Consider the following 18,880-nt stretch of genomic DNA (forward strand, 5'->3'; position numbering starts at 1 on the left):
GTAATTTCACCTACTTTTGCGCAAAAGCAGACAAAAAATTTACTTTCATCTTTGCAACTTCAAATCTTTTTTTTAATATGAAAAATATTTATTAAGGTTATTTTAGACAAGATTTCGATGTACTTAAGCCAAGCACAAGGGATATGCGATTTTTTGAAGTGCTTCAAAATGCGCTCACGTCATCGGGTCTTAATGACAATTATCTTGCTTGGATGCGTGGGGACCCCCAAATTTTTTCACGTTTTTAGATAGCCCCTTAGGTACTCTAAATAACTGACACAGTTTCATTTTGATGAATGGGTCGCGAACTGTACCCACCATCCTTAAGGTATAGTTTTCAAAAATGCAGGAAATCTGAATAAACAGTCCCAGTACTGACTTGCTTTCAAATCCTCAAATCTTTCTTGTGGGTTCCCTGTGTTTTCCGCAATACTTTGAAAAAAACTTCGGAATGATAGCAATGTTATTATCTTGACGCTTCGATGATTCTAATCAATATTCTAAATTAAAATATGAATTTTTGGATCGCTAACAATGAATTGTATTTCGTTTCTTTAAAAATATCATTTTTTCTAGAAATTTCGCGTAATAATGTTGTCTTGTAAGTTAAGACTCTTACGTACTCGGACATTTTAATTATGAACTTAAGAACTCTTGATAACAGGTTAATAAGTTACGTGTTCGTGCATGAAGTCGTCGCATTTATTGTCAGGGAGGAAGCATTGCACTCGAAGCCAACGAATCAAGACAATTTAAGCCAACACATCTTAAAAAAACAAGTTCTTGGATTATTATATACTTCACGTTGGTCAAGGAATTGTCTGTCACAATTGGACCGGATTCTTATATTTGATTTATACTCATAACATTTATCTTACGGACTCGTTTGATTATTTCTCGCCGCTTGGATGAACGTACAAACTACTCGATAAGTTTATATTTAATTCCCTGGCTACGACGGTTCTTTTAATCTATTACTTGGATACGCATTGCAAAGAAGCGAGAAAACACCTCTTCAATATTGGTACGAACTCAACCAAGTAATTTGGAGTTTAATTGCAGTTAATTAAAAAAGACTGGAATTTATATAGAAGGCGACACAGAGCTTCGAGGAGAATCTATTCTGGTAACCGATTTTGTAGGAATTACGTAAACTATTTTCCTGAGCTTGGAGGGATAATAACAACGAAGCCGAGTTAACTTTCAGAATAACAGAAGCTAGAATTCGTCCAAACTCGTTAATACCATAGTTAACTATGTCACGATTGACCTAAAATTCATCGAGGTTAAGAATTCCGTGTATGAAGTGGCAAGAGGTCTAAGATTTCCTGATAATTTTTCAGGATAATTCACTTCGAAAGTTTTAATTTGTTTCCCGGATGACAGATGTCAACGTCTGTGCAAATAGAGGACTGCAAGAACCAAAGTGAATGAGATAGCCAATCTACATAAAGATACAGATAAAAAACACTTAAAACGTACGTGAATATATTCACGTCACCTAATACATCTATATTTCCATTCAATACGTATTGGCAAGAATCCAAAAGGACACACGACATAACATTTACAAGCGATGAAAGTGAAAATGTTTTCGTTAATTCTTCGAGCAGTTTTATCGCTGTTTAATCTCCTGGCTTTCGGATTCTTCATCTGTTTATTATATTTTATCGACGAAGAAAACAAGTATTTTTTCAAATGGTTTTTGGGAAACCAAACTAGTCGGTTGGTTTATGATCGCTACAGGGTATCAATCTTTCCTGCATGGTGGATAAAGTACCTAGTCTATACTCTCTTCGCTTGGCAAGGGCTTTGGATGGTCTTTGCTGTTGCAATACTCTTCAAAAAGAAATTCCCTGACGCCTTAAACTTTCTATTCTACGTACTATTCATCTCTTCCAGCGGTCTGGAAATCGCTTTTATAATCTTTGTCAGCCGGAATATGATACTTCCAGCATGTGTAGCGAGTTTTTCTGCGGTGTCCCTCAAGGTCTTCGCCTTGGTCCTTTCGTACGTAAAGTTTGAATATGAATACGAACATGAGGAGCACAGCCTTGGCGATTTCTGGGGATTTCAGCTTCAAATATTGAATGGACTAGCCGGGTATGTAGTAGTCTTATGGTTCAACAGCTTAATGTGGTTATCAATCGTACTAAACTACAGAAATGGCGTCCCAGAACTAACCACGACCACAGTTTCTCTAACTTTGGCCATCACATCGGCAATAATATGGTTTATTCTTGAAAATCTCGTTTTCCTGTGGATAACTCGGTTTACGTTTAGCATTTATCCCGTCTCGATAGTTACTCTAACAGCCAGCTTACTGGAAAACTGGAACCCTTCGTCCAGAAACTCTATAATCCTGGCTGTTCTTTTGGGGATCGTGTGCCTGTTCTTTGTACTTCATGTCATTCGCGTAACGTTCAGACTAGTACGGGCGAGACGGTCGTACGCTACGCGCAACGCTAAGCGCAAAGCTAAGAACCAAAAATTTCTTAATAGCATTGAATTCATGACCACTAGATTTTAAATGTTTTTATTTTAGCAGTTGAGTTTTACATTTATTTTATTTTGGGCATGATGATTTCACGATTACTCTTTCCCTTGAGAATATTCTTTTATATATTTAGAGTCCAATTTAGCCAGACGTAATCAGGTTTTTTTAAAGCAATAACATGAAAAAATCATTATACTTTGGGCTTTCTCTAATGTTTTATTTCTTCCTTTAAGATTTGTAACCTTGATATTATTTTTGATAAGATTCGACCAAGAGATAGTGGAAATGAAAGCATTACTCTCAAAGATTTTTCTTTACAAAAAGAAAAAATCTCTTGGCCTTTTAATGCACTGATGACGTTGTAGTCATGGAGAAAAATCCTTGCCCATGTTTCCGAAAATACGTAACAATTTTATTAAGATTCTGTAAAGCATAGGAAATATCCAGGGGGGATTCAGTTTTAAATCTAGGGGGAGGGGAGGGGTTAGCTTACCCATTTTATTAATCATGAATAATAGAAAGTTCCTTATTTTGGAACCACAACTTTGAGAATTTAACTACAACATTTTATAAAATTTTATTGTATTCACTCCTATATTGGGGAATATGAATTTTGGACTTCTCTATGAACCAATATTTTTAATAATTTAATTTTTAAAATTTTGATTAAAAACCTTTTGGGTTGTTGATAGAGTACCAAAATTATTGTGCATCATGTTATTAACTTTAGTTAAGAATATTTAGGAGGGCTGTGCCCATCATGGAACATTTCTTCACATGGCACCCACCAGTTGCCTCCCTTCCCTCCCTCTGATGGGGGAGGTCCTGTCCAATCAAACGACTCCTGGCAAGGCTCGCACTCCTTCCACCAGTCTATGGTAACGGGATCTGCTGCAATGGCTGCCATATCAGCTTCAAAGTTATCACCTATGAACATTTATAACAGTGTATTTTAATAGCTACAGTATACAATGACAAATAGCAGATATCAGAGTTACACTATTGTCTTCAAACAATTGTTACATTTGGGTCAGTTTTTATTGTTCATTCATTTTTCATTTTATGGACCCAAATGCCTTGATGCGAAACAATTGTTTCTAATGCAATAGAGTGTACCTTTGATATCTCCTATATGCCTTTTCATAGTTTAAGAATCGATTCCACTGCACATGCGATTTTATCCCGAATTTCTCACCTTCTTTTGTTTAATTAAGAACAAAAGAAGGTTTAGACAAAAGAAGGTAGAAATTCGGGATAAAATCGCATGCACAGTGGAATCGATTCTTAAACTATGAAAAGGCTTATTGATATGATATCATAAATATTCAGATGTTTTTATGCAAAATAAATGTGAAATGTCGACAGTATGTCCTATTGTTTGTGATATTTTATTTCTTAGTGGCATAGTGGTGAGATAGTGGTGTCACAAGAGACCAGGTTAGGGAGGGTTCATAACTTATGGGGTGGGGGGCTATGGGGATTGGAGTGGGGCTATCAAAAATATTTTTCATATTTATGACACTTTAGTGTCTACTGAGAGTCTGCATATAGTTTGAGCAGAAGGGAGTGTCATTGAAGCTATTTATGATATTTGGGTGGATAGCCTCACCTCATAGTTTTCAGTAGGTTACATTGCTATTGCAGAAGAGCATAATCCCCAACAAAATACACAGACAAATAAATGTAATTAGCTACTGTTACTACTCCGACTCTTTTACTCCGACGAAAGACTAGCGTCCAAAATGTCAGTAAGTTTTTTCATCTTTTCACAGTGTAAAATCTACCCTTTTATCATTACTGTTTCATTTGAAACACTGACGCAGCTTACACTAGTTTTTAGCTAGTTATCTCTACTGTTACTACTAATGACTATCATCATTTCGGCCCAACTCACCAATGTATTCAAAATGGGAAAACAAGACTTGAGTATTTTTGTCATGGTATATGGTGTAGTTTCTTATATTGCTCTTGTAAATCCTTTCAAGAACCTGTTCAGGTAGGTATAATGTACTGATCAGTGGATTATCAAATTCAAAGGTTTACAAATCCCCCTCCATGGTGGAGCTATGGATATTTTCTACAAGATAAACTATCCCCAGACCCTCCCTACCCGCCTGGGAATAGCAATCCCCGTCCGTAAGCAAGGCATGGATATTTTTTGAAACTACACAATATACCTTCCTCAGTCCCTCCCCACCCCTTGGAAATTCCATTCCCCCTCCATGGGTGAGGTATGGACATTTTCTGGAACTACACAATATACCCTCCTCAGACCCTCCCAACCAATTGGAAATTCCAATCTCCCAACATGGGGGAGGTATGGATATTTTGTGGTACTACAAAATGGAGCAATGAAAGTAAAAAATGCATCATTTTCCAGCGTTTACAGAAGCCTTTTAGTTCTTCTTTGGACTAACCTTAGGCCAGACTGCAGCATGCAGCTCTTTATACCGTTCATACATTCCTGGCTTCAGTTTTATAACTGATCCGTATCTCTTTGGAGTCTTTTTGTCTTTACAGTCAGCTTCCGCCATTTTTCTACAAGATCTAAGAAGATAGCTTAACACACCGCTGACCGAAGCTTGCTCTACCACAGGTTGACCAACTATTTATTCGTTCCTTTAGTTTTCTATAAATTTGTCACTACAGATTTAAATAAGATAAAATTAGAAATAGGTATTAAACTCACAAGGACTGTTTATTTTGTTATTTTGTATTTTTGCTTAAGTGAAAATTGTTTTGTCCTTTTAAAAACGCAAATATTTTTAAGGAATCTGGGTTCCCTGTGGTACTACGGGCTCATGTATTTCATTCAATCCAAGATGGCGGGGACGATAGCAGACTTGTTGACCTTATTGTCTGTTTTAATCATCGTTTTAGGGTTTCTTTCTTTAGGCCTCTTCGTCTCGAGACTCGGGGTAATGGAAGCAAGGGCATTTGTTGGCCCTGTCGTACGTAGCGCGATGGATGTTCCCGCTAAATTTTTGGTAGAAGTTCGAAACCCTTTCTCTGTGAAGATGATCGAGGATCGTCCTTTCCAAAGAGGTAGATGTGGTGGCACGGGAGAGGGGGAGGTGGCTGGCTTTGGTGTCATCCGGGTTGGGGGGGATGGGTACTCCTGACACCTGGATCATGTAAGGATGCTGAAGGGAAAAAAAGAAAAAAATGGATAAAAATGGAAATAGGAATTTTCTTGTCTTTTTAATAGAAGAAAAAAAGTGGGAAAATTAAAAAGTAATTAGCTAGTAGCTGACAAACCAGTGCCTATGATTCTTTTATTGGAAAATTATTGACAATTTGAAGCCCTGAAATAAACTTTTTTTTTTCAGGAAAATTATCATTTCTTTTCAACAGTACAGTACCTTGCTATGTGACAACATACTGGGGTGTCTCTGTCTTGAGTATTGAAAATGAAGTAGCCAAAGAACAAAGTACTACTCAGAATTCTGACAGGGGTGATGATGATGATGACGATTATGATGATGATGAAAATAACCTTGATGCAGATGAAGAGGAATTCACCCAAATAATTCCATTCGAAAGAATCTTATCAGGATCATATGAAAGCAAAGGTCCAATGGAATAGTATCCTTGTTTATCTTGTTCGAAAATGGAAGCATAGGTTGGTTGATGGTGTCATTTAACTATACCACTACTAGAATGCTTCACATTTTACTTTATTACTTTATTTGCTTATTATTTTCTTTCGTATACAAATTTTAATCCCTCAGGGTGAAGGGTGCCTAGTTTTACAGCAAGCTTGTTAGAGAGGAAACAGAAATCATTGGACAAATATACATGTTTTTTTCCAAAACATTTTCAAAGCATACATGTTGTAGACAATTTAGAAGCAGGTGTTTTTGCAAATTTACTTAACTGCGTTTTTTCTACTTGAAGCTGTTTTTTCCCTTGATATAATATAAGCTATAACCCAGGAAAAGAATACGTAGCAGACGTACAAATACCGTCAGAGTTTGAATCACAGTTAGTGACATCATCCACCCAACGAGGAAACCAAACTTTTCCACTGGTATTCGTTATTGAGAGGTCAAGAAATTTGAGTCATGAGGAAAAGAAGAAAGTGAAATCTTGCGACATTGTAAGTCAAAAGCAAGTGTTAATGTTTCATAGTTTTTGTTTCATCAGGGCTCCAAATGCTGAGAAGGTGATGAAAGCACAAGGCCATAGTAATATTTCAACATTATGTATAATGACTTCTTTAAAAAAGTACACATAAAAGCTTCAAAAGTTTGTTCTTATCAGTATATTGAGTCATGATGTAATGGTAAGGAAAGAGTGTAAAGATTTTTAGATTGATTTTTAATTTTGCTGTTTGTCATCAAATTCTTCTTCCAGGTTGCACTCATAACCACGTTATGCTGCTCCAAATCAAGTCCAGATAATAAAACATTTAGTATTGCTTTACAGTACATACAAACAGCTAATGGAAACATCTTTCCTTTGAAGGTAAGTTACATGTTAAAGCAATATACCATTAAAATAATTTTCAGCTTCGACCTAAGATGAATACAACTCAAAGAATCTTATTCCCAAGAGAATGAAACTTGTTCTAAAATGGGAAAACATTACACCCCTTTACCAAATCTCCAGGGAGAAACAAAATAAATTGACATCTAACTCACTATTTTTTCTTTCATCAGAAACTCTTTGTCTCAGACAGCCAGTCAAGTCAGAGTGATGCAACGTCCTCCAATAACGGAATGGATTCTTCACTAGCATCTGATACATCACTCACCAGCGCTACTTGTGTTATCTGTCATAGCATGGCCGTCAGTAGGGTGTTACTACCCTGTCGACATGCCTGTGTTTGTGGATTATGCTTTAGTAAACTTGAGGCCAAGTGTCCAATGTGTCGTCAATGGATACAATCATATTTTGTTACATTAGAGGAGCCTGAATTGACAAGTACTGAGCTTGCAACTAGCAGAGAGCTCAATCAAATGTCGACAAGAGAGATACTGGGGGGAATATTCAGAGCTAGTTAGCATCTAACTGGAACAATAGTATAATATAATAGTTTTGGAATAAACCATATTCTTTTTAACCATATTGAAAATTATATATTTTTTCAAATGACAACACAAAATTCCATAAGCTGGAATTTCCTTAAGATATTTGTCAGACATTGAGCATCTCTCAAATTATTTATTAATAAATAGTTCTAATATTACATCATTCAATCTCGATTGTTACAAACCTCTGGACTTGCATCCTTTCAAAAGGTGCAGCAAAACCATAGGTAAGCCCATGCTTTTTGCCCCAAATTGGCCAAAAATGACCTATTTTGCATCCTTCATTAATAATGCATATTTTTTCAAAAAGGTGTGAAAATGGTCCAAAGCCATGGGCCATAGTCCATGCTTTTTGCCCCAAAATGGCCAAAAATGACCTATTTTGTCTTTCCGAAAAATAATGCATATGTTTTGAAAAGGTGTGAAAATGGGCCAAAAACGATCAATACCATGGGCTATAGTCCATGCTTTTTGCCCAAAAATGACCAAAAATGACCTATTTTGTCTTTGACATAAATAATGCATATTTTTTGAAAAGGTGTGAAAATGGCCCAAAATCGATTGAAATCATGGGCTATAGTCCATGCTTTTTGCCCTAAATTGGCCAAAAATGACCTATTTTGCATCCTTCATAAATAATGCATATTTTTTCAAAAGGTGGGAAAATGGTCCAAAATCGGTCAAAACCATGTTTTTTGCCCGAAAATGATCAAAAATGACCTATTTTGTCTTCGACATAAATAATGCATGTTTTTTCAAAAGGTGTGAAAATGGTCCAAAATCGGTCAAAATCATGGGCTATAGTCTATGCTTTTTGCCCGAGAATGGCCAAAAATCACCTATTTTGCATCGTTCATTAATAATGCATATTTTTTCAAAAGGTGTGAAAATGGTACAAAATCTATCAAAACCATTTTCATGGGGGCAAAACAAAGATGAAGGAAAATATATATTTTCGTGTATTTGTCTTTATTTTATGGGTAAAGGTTATCAATGTGTGTCAAGCTCCTTTCGTTTGAAAACGCATACTCTTGATCGCTTTTTTTCTTTTTTGAGATGAGTTCAAAACCGGGGGTGGGGGGTTAGAAGTGTTAGGAAAAGCACGTCTTATTTTTGGGCTTCCTGGGGTCATGTCGGGCTTCCTGCGGTCGTGTCGGGCTTCCTGTGTGATTCAAAATGGCGTCGCAAAAGTTTATTTCTTTAGCAAGAAATGAAGTTTAAAGACTACTGGGACGTAAATGGAACGTAAATAAGAGGTAAGAAGTATGTTTAAAATGTTGACAATTACGTAAAGGTACGGTATCATATTGGGTATCATATGTATTTAAAATGATACTGTATTTCATATTTTTGGGTTTCCTTGGTTTGCTCAAAAACACAAAGAAACAAAAACAAATCAAAAACAAACACCAACATTAGAAAAAACCACATTTTTTTGTCCAGGAAGTATTAGTTCTAGGCTCATAGATTATATATATCTTGCTATACTAGATTTATAAACGTGCTTGCCCATAGTATAGCTTATAAACTTATATCTGTTATTTAAGTTATGCACCAGTCATATGACATCCCCCGCACTCCCCCCCCCCCCCCCCCCCCCCCCCCATCCTCCCCTGAGGCATACACGGGGGCATAGCGGGGATTTCACCCCATTTTCACATATATTTGGTTCCCTGCTGGTCGGGGAAAGCGCTTCAATTCACAGCCAGGGACTGACCGGGGACTGCACTTTTCCATTTTGAGGACTAGGATAGAGTGAGCACCTTGTGTGAGTTTACGTAGTCATAATGGATCAGATGAGGATGGTAAGATCTTGGGTCGTCCTTCACGAATTTGCAAGATGTGATCCTATTGGAGGGCGCACATGTGTAGAACAATAGAAAACTATGTCCTTTCCCCAACCGCGCCCCTAAACCTAACCAATCACAGGGGACGTTACAAATTCGTAAAGCCCAACCTAAGATTTTCATCACATTTAATGATTATGTTTTTCTAAGCCATCGATCGGAAAATGGCTTTTCATTCTATTCTATGATAGAGAAAAAGACAGAAAAAGAAAAAGACAAACCAAAAGGGAAGCAAATAAGCTGGTACTACATGGAATAAATATTGAACACTTAAATCTATTTCTTTGTCGGCAAACACATTTCTGCTGCAAAAGATATGGAATATCCAATTGACATAAACTGCTCAAAGATGACGCAGGGACTTCACTTTTATTTTCTTCCCCGTGGGGTGGGGCTTTCATTACCTTTCACTTAGGGAAAAAGTGAAGTCCCCGGGTATGCCTCAGGGGGGGGGGGTTGGTGCGGAGATATCAAATGACTGGTGCATTACATATGTATATTATGAAACATATTCATTTTTTTTCTTATTCATGCATGATTTGTTCTTAATCATGTGAATAAAGAAAACTATTATTATCATTATTATTATATAGTTAGTTACGAACAATTATTTAAAACGAAAACATTTAACAACTTAAATCTAGACAAGGGTTCTCATTAACAACAACAAAAAAAAATTTTTTTTAATCTGTTTTGCCCAGTTCTAAGAAATTAATTGTAAGACTGACCGCAAGTGATTTGTTTTCAAAATCTACTGGAACCCTTCACTAGTTTGAATAACTCTCCTATATCTAATACTATTATCATTTATTATTTGTACATCAGAAAAATGGCTCACACTTGGAGGGACCATTCATTTCTTATCAGGGAGGGGGACCTAGGCCGGTAGAAATCTGGGGGGGGGGGGGGGGGGGGGGGGCATGTAAAAAAATCTGGCTTATAGAGGGGCCATGTACAGAAGAATGAATCAATGTCAAAAGGGGGGGGGGGGGCAGCAGATGCCAACAGCAAAATAGAGGGGGGCTAGATTTTCTTGTATTCTCTACTTTCACATCCCCATAATACTTTGCGTCTTTAGGGGGTAACCAGAGGGTAAAAACCCACTTATTTTGCTGAAGGCTGATCAGACAATGTTGACAATACCTTGTTTTGTATCCAAAAATAAAATATAGAAGTAAAAAACAGAAAAAGATAGAAGCTTGAAGACGTTTAAGGTAAATTTCAAACATTTTTTCGTAACTCTATACCTTTGCTGTAAGACCAAAGCTCTTGATGATCTGTACACGCAAAAATAACTTGGAATAAACTGATAATCAGTATTGTACAGATCAAAGCAGGTATAGTTTAAATTCAATTAAGAAACCTTTCAATTCGGGCAGTTTTTCGATTGGTTACCCCCCAAAGACGCAAGGCGTTATGGGGATGTCAAAGTAGAGAATGGGCTCTTGCTGGAATTCCACTGCCCCACCCCCATCCCTGATAAAAAATGAATGGTCCCTGATACCACCCATGAGGTCCTTAACCCCTGTCTCGATCGGGATCACCACCTTATCGTGGTGAGGCAGTTTGCGTGTCCCAATGACCCCTAGAGCTATGCCGGCGGGAGTCATGTACTCCTGTTAGGGTCACCCATGCCGGACAGGTCGAAGGGTAGGGGCCAGACGAAGAGTGATCCCACAAGGCCCTATCAGTGCTAACCGAAGTTGCCCTACCAAGCTAGGTATCATCGTCAGACAGTGCAAAAAATTACCGATTAACCTGACAGAGTCTAACCTTGTTGCCATTTATCGGTTGGCTGTTCTCTTGCTGAAGGTTGTGTGTAAGTATACTGGGTGATGGCTCTTTGCAGATTTTATGGGAGTGCGCTGATGACATAAATGACAGTCACTGTGAAGGTTAGTGTGAGTAGGAGTATAAATAATCATACCTCACTATTCATGGGTGTGTACAACAGTGATAAGTTTACGGTTTAAGTACAGCAGCAAAAGAAAAAACAAATGGAAAATGTTTAATACCAGGAGTTCAGCATTGGGGGGCATAGCCAGGAATTTAGGGGACCCAAATTTCAAATAATTTCATTAATACTTAATTGCATAAATGACAGACCCAGTCCCTCAGCAGACTCTGAATACATTAATACTTAATCAATAAATGACAGACCCAGTCCCTCAGCAGACTCTGGATACATTAATACTTAATCGATAGATTACAGACCCAGTCCCTCGGCAGACTCTGAATATATTAATACTTAATCAATCAATGACAGACCCAGTCCCTCAGCAGACTGGATACATTAATACTTAATCGATAGATTACAGACCCAGTCCCTTAGCAGACTCTGAATACATTAATACTTAATCGATAGATTACAGACCCAGTCCCTCGGCAGACTCTGAATATATTAATACTTAATTGCATAAATGACAGACCCAGTCCCTCAGCAGACTCTGAATATATTAATACTTAATTGCATAAATGACAGACCCAGTCCCTCAGCAGACTCTGAATATATTAATACTTAATTGCATAAATGACAGACCCAGTCCCTCAGCAGACTCTGAATATATTAATACTTAATCAATAAATTACAGACCCAGTCCCTCAGCAGACTCTGGATACATTAATACTTAATTGCATAAATGACAGACCCAGTCCCTCAGCAGACTCTGAATATATTAATACTTAATTGCATAAATGACAGACCCAGTCCCTCAGCAGACTCTGAATATATTAATACTTAATTGAATACATTATAGACCCAGTCCCTCAGCAGACTCTGAATACATTAATTGAGTACATTATGGATCACGTCACTCCGATATATAAATCACTGTTGTGCAGTAAAACCTATGGGTAGTGGGGTGTGGTTATTTAGTAATTCTCCTACTTGCAATAATCCTCACAGTACAAAGGCTGCCTTGTCACCAAGGTACTCTCATGGGTCTGTAGGGAGTTCAGAGTCTGATATTCTTATCACCAGTGTTCGACATTAGAGGAGTTAGTTGGTATGGTTTCATAAGCTGGCTGTTGTCAGGACAGTAATTTACTGCTGTGGTCCTGGTCAGCTGGGGGTAGCAACAATCTGTGCTGGTGGGACCTCGAGGAGGTATTGGAGCTGGTGAGACCTCGAGGAGGTATTGGTGCTGGCCAGACCTCAAGGAGGTATTGGTGCTGGTGAGACCTCGAGTAGGTATTGATAATGGAGGGACCTCAGGGGGGTATTTGCCAAAAAGGGCATGGAGAGGGTAAAGATGGAATTAATTAAAAAAGATAGGAAACAACAAGTCCAAAGTAAAACTTTATTTTTCAAACACAACATACTTTACAAGAATACTTTTACAAGTCCAGAATATTCAAAATATCCATAAGTACCCAATACAAGTACCCCTACCCCCTACATATATATTATCCCCGCCTCACCCTATTGAGGTATATTTCTACCTCTAAATATTGACGTTTATTCACACCTCACCCTATTGAGGTTTATATTGAGGTTTATCCCCACCTCACCCTATAGAGGTTTATCCCCACCTCACCCTATTGAGGTTTATCCCCACCTCACCCTGTTGAGGTTTATCCACACCTCACCCTATTGAGGTTTATCCACACCTCACACTATAGAGGTTTATCCCCACCTCACCCTATTGAGGTTTATCCCCACCTCACCCTATAGAGGTTTATTCACACCTCACCCTATTGAGGTTTATCCCCACCTCACCCTATTGAGGTTTATCCCCACCTCACCCTATAGAGGTTTATTCACACCTCACCCTATTGAGGTTTATCCCCACCTCACCCTATTGAGGTTTATCCCCACCTCACCCTATTGAGGTTTATCCCCACCTCACCCTATTGAGGTTTATCCACACCTCACCCTATTGAGGTTTATCCCCACCTCACCCTATTGAGGTTTATCCACACCTCACCCTATTGAGGTTCATCCTACCTCACTCCCTATTGAGGTTTATCTCCACCTCGCCCTATTGAGGTTTATCTCCACCTCACCCTATTGAGGTTTATCCACACCTCACCCTATTGAGGTTTATCCTACCTCACCCCCTATTGAGGTTTATCTCCACCTCGCCCTATTGAGGTTTATCCCCACCTCACCCTATTCCTATTGAGGTTTATCCCCACCTCTCCCTATTGAGGTTTATCCCACCTCACCCTATTGAGGTTTATCCCCACCTCACCCTATTGAGGTTTATCCCCACCTCACCCTATTGAGGTATATTCACACCTCACCCTATTGAGGTTTATCCCCACCTCACCCTATTGAGGTATATTCACACCTCACCCTATTGAGGTTTATCCCCACCTCACCCTAATGCTATTGAGGTTTATCCCACCTCACCCTATTGAGGTTGATCCCCACCCCTCTCACCTTCCACCAAAGTCCATCGCTTGTCCTTCCGTTAGACCTCGGTCATAATTTAAAAGTAGAGTGCAACCATATATCTGTGAAATAGTAATAGTTAAATAAAATAAGTAGAGTGACCACTGTCAGTAAATCTGTGAAACTTTAGTAATACTAAATAGCACAATTTCATGCAAATTCCATTGTTTAAAATAATAGATTGTTTTGATGTGACGTCATAGTGTTATAGGGCATTTATAATTCAATCTTTACTTTAAAAAAATTCATTTTGGTCCTTTTTCAGTTCAATACGTAGAGAAATTTTACTTCAAGAAATATCTCTCAGCCAAAGGAAGGCTTTTGTGAGTCGTGTGTTACTGTCATGTTAGCATGATGGAAAATATAACATGAATACCAAAACAGCCCAGACAAATTCATTGAAGTCAAATCACTCTCCTTTTGGTCAATTACAACTGGGTTGAACTTTATTTCTCAAGTGTGTTGTGTTGATGTAGTGTTTTATTGATCACTTGTTTGAAGCATGCTCTCAAAGAATGACTAAGTAACTCTATAGCTGTAGGCTAAGACGCTATCCCATTTTCACAATTTTTTGGACTTGGAAGATCAATTCTATTAGATAATTTGAAACATTAAAGTTATAATCAATGAAATCCTTCAGCAACAATACATCATAAAAAGAATGCAGTGGTTTGAAATCACCATTAATTTATTTCCATTCTTGTTTATATGAGTATTCAAACAAAAACAAAATGAAACGACGCAACAGACAACACAAAGAAACTAAAACAAAAACACAAAGAAACAAACAAAAAATAAATACAAACAAAAATAAAACACAAACAATGAAAAACAAAAACAAAGAATCAAATAAATACAAGGAAAAACAAAGGAAAATAAATACAAGGAAAAACAAATCAACACAAACAAGTAAATATACAAACACAAACAAACAGAAATACCAAAATGACAAGCAATTAAAGACAAACAACAACACAAAGAAAAGAAAAACAAATAATTAAAATCTAACTACAAAAAAGTGGGGAAAGCATAAACCAAAAACTAAAAAAACTAACCTTGTTACATCACAGGTCAAATGCGAAGAACGTGACATCAAGCAACACCACATGGACAAGATCAACACTTTGACCAAGCAGCTACACCCAGCCATTGAAGAAACTAAATTATTTCTCGTGTAAATCAGATCAAACCAGATTCTGAGTCCCAATAGCAATGGTTCTGGGAAACAAAACAATGGATTTTTTTTTTGCATAAGAAAAGACAGCCTACTGTTTTGTCCCCCAAAACAATTCCTCTAGGAAAGCCTTCTAGGGTTTTTTTTTTCAGAGAGAGTGAGCATATTAGAGGCTGACAGCGTAATAAATTTTGCTGATTTTTGGGGAGGGGCCGGTCTGAAAAACATTCCACGGTGAGGGAAAGAGGAGTATGGATAATTTCTGGAACTACACAATCCCACAATTTCATTCCATCATTTTATATTATTAAAGCAGACTTACCCAGAATCGTCACATTGTGCTGCATAAACTAAGAAAAGAAGAAAGGACAATTTAGAACCTGGAAAAGAAAGTTTATTTTATTTTATATAATAGATTTTCATGAACGCATGCTCTGATTAGCTGAAAAGCTATGTTTTATCAGAGTATAGAAACATAGAGATGACGTCAAAACCATGTTTTCTATACAAAATTAAACAGAAATGACCTCACAGGAATTCGGTTTTTCAATTTAAAGCATTTTGACATTTTAAATTTAAAATATTTATTTATTTTTATTAAAAAATATGTCTTTCCTCTAAAAAAGGAAAATACGTCGTTTTGAAGCACATTTGATTGGTACTACATTTCGACAAGTAAAGCTTTCTTTCGTTTGTGCTGCGACTATTACCATGACCTTATTTCGCTAAACTAGAAGCTTTTTGCTTGACCGTGACGGCGTTAGAGAAGTCAAAAAATAATTTTAAACCTTTTTCATAGTCTAAAAAGAATGAACAAATCTATCGTATTGTCACTTTTTTACGCTTAGTTACAGTAATTTTGTTTTACCGTATTTGTTTTCCAATAGTCCAAAACTACGAGTACAAAATACTACTACAAGTGAGCAGAAAGTTTTCACATATAGTTAAGGGTCAACTAAAAAACCAGTTTTCCAAGTATACTGCACTGCTAGCCTTTTTCCAGTTTCAAAGATCAAGGTCTTTTTTAGTCTCTCGGCTCCTTGTGCATTCAAAGTGTTCAAGCTGGTTTTCTGGAGTGTTTGTACAGGTAATGTCCATTAAACGATCTGAACTTTGAAAACGTTTTTCAAACTCTTTAGTATTTGAATTTCTTCTAGCAGTTAAATGCTTGTTTTCTTTGGCTTTTTTGCTAAAATGAACGCCTACACTCGTGATTTCTATAACTTTTTCCTGTCCTACAGCTCCAGTCGTGTTTTATCAGAGAACAGAACATAGCTAAGCTTGATTTGTTAAACAATAAACTCAACAAAATTAATCGATTATGGTTGGACGAGAGGAGTACAATTAAATCGCAAATTGTACTCTGTAGAGTCCCAATTATAAAGTTGCTCAATTTTGTTGACTGTATTAAATTAACAAAAAATCGCACAATGTACATTCGGAATTTATAGATACTTGTGATGTTTTGAAAGCTCTTATATTAAAACTTTTTACATGTATGTGCATGTATGCATAAAGTATAGATTTTATTATAGTGTAATTCATTATTAATAGCAGTAGTATAGTAGAAGTAGTAGTAGAGGGTGTGCTGAAAACCTAATGGCCCTATCTATGGCCTACCTTTGTTTCCCTTAATTTCATCGAAATATCTTTTTCTCAGTATTCATTTCCAGAAGCCCTCTGAATGAATCTTAGCTGACAATAGGCAGCCCGGCAGCTTTTTTTAGGACCACAGGAAGCCCAAAATTCTATTACAACTATGCATATTTTAGTAGCACCCATTCTTGACTGTTTGTGATTTATTTTATTATGTATAAACGTATTTATGGATTTCATGTTAAAAATAGAGTGTTTGGGTTGTGTGGATGATGCATCTCCGTAAAATGTTAAAAGAAGTAATTTGATAGAAAAGTAGTGTTGTATCTGATATTTCTAAACCTCCCCTTTAGCACCAAGCAAACTATCAGATACTCAATTTTTACTTTCAAAATGCACCCATAAACAGTTTGACCTGAGAACCTAACATATGAAAAACATATCACCCTACTTTAATTGCAGTTTAACCCAAAAGAGAAGTGAAAACAATGAAATATAAACATATGAACTCACCTCTTGCTGACTCCCTCCTGCTCCAAAAGTCAAGAAACTAATCTGCTGACTTATCAAAACAACTGGCTCAAATAAATGCACAGGAAGCCCAATATTAGTTACAATAGAAGTTTGTGTTATTGCCGTGCTAACAAGATATTCAGAGGGCACTAGCAATAAATACACCTACTTTGCATCCTTCATAAATAATGCCTTTCTTTCAAAAAGTGTGAAAATGGTCCAAAATCGGTCAAAACCATGTGCTATAGTCCATGCTTGTTGCCCCAAAATGGCCAAAAATGACCTATTTTGCGTCCTTCATAAATAATGCATATTTTTTCAAAAGGTGTGAAAATGGTCCAAAATGGGTCAAAACCATGGGCTATAGGCCATGCTTTTTGACCAAAAATGACCTATTTCGCATCCTTCATAAATAATGCATATGTTTTCAAAAGGTGTGAAAATGGTCCAAAATGGGTCAAAACCATGGGCTATAGCCCATGCTTTTTGACCGAAAATGGCCAAAAATGATCTATTTTGCATCCTTCATAAACAATGCATATTTTTTCAAAAGGTGTGAAAATGGTCCAAAATCGGTCAAAACCATGGGCTATAGCCCATGCTTTTTGCCCTAGAATGGCCAAAAATGACCTACTTTGCATCCTTCATAAATAATGCTTTTTTTTTTCAAAAGGTGTGAAAATGGTCCAAAATCGGTCAAAACCATGGGCTATAGCCCATGCTTTTTGCCCTAAAATGGCCAAAAATGATCTATTTTGCATCCTTCATAAACAATGCATATTTTTTCAAAAGGTGTGAAAATGGTCCAAAATGGGTCAAAACCATGGGCTATAGCCCATGCCTTTTGCCCTAGAATGGCCAAAAATGACCTACTTTGCATCCATTCATAAATAATGCTTTTTTTTTTTACAAAAGGTGTGAAAATGGTCCAAAATCGGTCAAAACCATGGGCTATAGCCCATGCTTTTTGCCCGAAAATGGCCAAAAATCACCTATTTTGCATCGTTCATTAATAATGGATATTTTTTCAAAAGGTGTGAAAATGGTCCAAAATCAGTCAAAACCATGGGAAGGAAGGAAGGAAGGAAGGAAGCTTCTTTATTTTGCCACGGTAAAAACATCAGTCGATTGCCTAAAAATATTTAAAAGTAAAGATTTACGATTAAAAAGCTAGTTACTGTTTTACATGTTTGCCGTGGAGCCCTTAGTTACAACTTTTCTTACTGTACAAACTATCAATTTCCGTTTTAAATTTTCGTACTGACTTGACCTCTTTTATATTTAACGGTAGGTCATTCCACAATTTTGCCCCACTATAGCTGAATGATCGTTTTAGATATTCAGTGTGTGGCTTAGGTATTGACAGTTTATGATCATGATTTCGAAGGTTGTATTTAGTATGGTAGTCGGAGAAAAGGTTTTGTAAGTAAACTGGTGTACGTCCCTGCATCGTCTTAAACATTAGTAGGGCTTTTTGTTTTTTACGACGAACTGCAAGTGTATCCCAGTTTAATTGGTCAAGGAGATGGCTAGATCTTATGTCATAGTTAGATCTTGTGATATAGTTAGATCTTGGGCTATAGTCCATGCTTTTTGCCCAAAAATGGCCAAAAATGACGTATTTTGCATCCTTCATAAATAATGCATATTTTTACAAAAGGTGTGAAAATGGTCCAAAATCGGCCAAAACCATGGGCTATAGCCCATGCTTTTTGCACATAATTGGACAAAAATGACGTATTTTGCATCCTTCATAAATAATGCTTTTTTTTCAAAAGGTGTGAAAATGGTCCAAAATCGGTCAAAACCATGGGCTATAGTCCA

General features: G+C 37.0%; 3 protein-coding genes and 2 long non-coding RNA genes across 9 annotated transcripts; 3 read left to right on the top strand and 2 right to left on the bottom strand.

Moving 5' to 3' along the window:
* The first annotated feature begins 530 nt into the window (after positions 1–530).
* On the top strand, positions 531–3,864 carry LOC116305482 (uncharacterized). The gene has a single exon (XM_031715410.2). The coding sequence runs from the start codon at positions 1,577–1,579 to the stop codon at positions 2,528–2,530; it is 954 nt and encodes a 317-aa protein (XP_031571270.2). The 5' UTR covers positions 531–1,576; the 3' UTR covers positions 2,531–3,864.
* LOC116305483 (uncharacterized) lies at positions 2,521–5,043 on the bottom strand. Its single transcript, XM_031715411.2, has 3 exons — positions 4,915–5,043; positions 4,392–4,485; positions 2,521–3,424 (listed from the first exon to the last, which is right to left on the bottom strand). The coding sequence occupies exons 1-3, from the start codon at positions 5,029–5,031 to the stop codon at positions 3,228–3,230; spliced, it is 408 nt and encodes a 135-aa protein (XP_031571271.2). The 5' UTR covers positions 5,032–5,043; the 3' UTR covers positions 2,521–3,227.
* On the top strand, positions 4,961–7,811 carry LOC116305480 (uncharacterized). 2 transcript variants are annotated; one of them, XM_031715409.2, is made up of 6 exons: positions 4,961–5,093; positions 5,378–5,542; positions 5,827–6,082; positions 6,422–6,596; positions 6,854–6,964; positions 7,159–7,811. In XM_031715409.2, exons 2-6 carry the CDS (start codon positions 5,419–5,421, stop codon positions 7,501–7,503), a joined length of 1,011 nt encoding a protein of 336 aa, XP_031571269.2. In that variant the 5' UTR covers positions 4,961–5,093; positions 5,378–5,418; the 3' UTR covers positions 7,504–7,811. The 2 variants fall into 2 exon arrangements, with proteins under 2 accessions (XP_031571269.2, XP_031571268.2); XM_031715408.2 differs by lacking the exon at positions 4,961–5,093 and having other exon boundaries at positions 5,147–5,542.
* A 3,108-nt stretch (positions 7,812–10,919) lies between these two features.
* Positions 10,920–15,484, top strand: LOC116287692 (uncharacterized). 2 transcript variants are annotated; one of them, XR_016121827.1, is made up of 3 exons: positions 10,920–12,567; positions 14,039–14,096; positions 14,844–15,484. It is a non-coding gene; the product is annotated as an uncharacterized LOC116287692 (long non-coding RNA). The 2 variants fall into 2 exon arrangements; XR_004196097.2 differs by lacking the exon at positions 10,920–12,567 and having other exon boundaries at positions 13,829–14,096; positions 14,844–15,275.
* On the bottom strand, positions 13,735–17,094 carry LOC116287693 (uncharacterized). 3 transcript variants are annotated; one of them, XR_016121825.1, is made up of 4 exons: positions 17,057–17,094; positions 15,270–15,297; positions 14,829–14,991; positions 13,735–13,835 (listed from the first exon to the last, which is right to left on the bottom strand). It is a non-coding gene; the product is annotated as an uncharacterized LOC116287693 (long non-coding RNA). The 3 variants fall into 3 exon arrangements; XR_016121826.1 differs by having other exon boundaries at positions 15,270–15,327; positions 17,057–17,088; XR_016121824.1 differs by lacking the exon at positions 17,057–17,094 and adding an exon at positions 16,568–16,651.
* Between the last annotated feature and the right edge of the window lie 1,786 nt (positions 17,095–18,880).

The sequence above is a fragment of the Actinia tenebrosa genome, unplaced genomic scaffold (assembly GCF_029948245.1).
Source record: "Actinia tenebrosa isolate PJP-AT-01 unplaced genomic scaffold, QUT_ActTen_1.0 PGA_scaffold8__29_contigs__length_14323225, whole genome shotgun sequence".
Taxonomy (NCBI): domain Eukaryota; kingdom Metazoa; phylum Cnidaria; class Anthozoa; order Actiniaria; family Actiniidae; genus Actinia; species Actinia tenebrosa.

Coding starts and splice junctions, on each gene's coding strand:
- LOC116305480 (XM_031715408.2), top strand. CDS start 5,299: ATGTATTTCATTCAATCCAAGATGGCGGGGACGATAGCAGACTTGTTG. Junction 6,083..6,421: donor AGCAAAGGTCCAATGGAATA/GTATCCTTGTTT, acceptor ATATAATATAAG/CTATAACCCAGGAAAAGAAT. Junction 6,597..6,853: donor AAGTGAAATCTTGCGACATT/GTAAGTCAAAAG, acceptor TTCTTCTTCCAG/GTTGCACTCATAACCACGTT.
- LOC116305483 (XM_031715411.2), bottom strand. CDS start 5,031: ATGGCGGAAGCTGACTGTAAAGACAAAAAGACTCCAAAGAGATACGGA. Junction 4,486..4,914: donor ATGCTGCAGTCTGGCCTAAG/GTTAGTCCAAAG, acceptor CTACCTGAACAG/GTTCTTGAAAGGATTTACAA. Junction 3,425..4,391: donor TTCCCATTTTGAATACATTG/GTGAGTTGGGCC, acceptor AAATGTTCATAG/GTGATAACTTTGAAGCTGAT.
- LOC116305482 (XM_031715410.2), top strand. CDS start 1,577: ATGAAAGTGAAAATGTTTTCGTTAATTCTTCGAGCAGTTTTATCGCTG.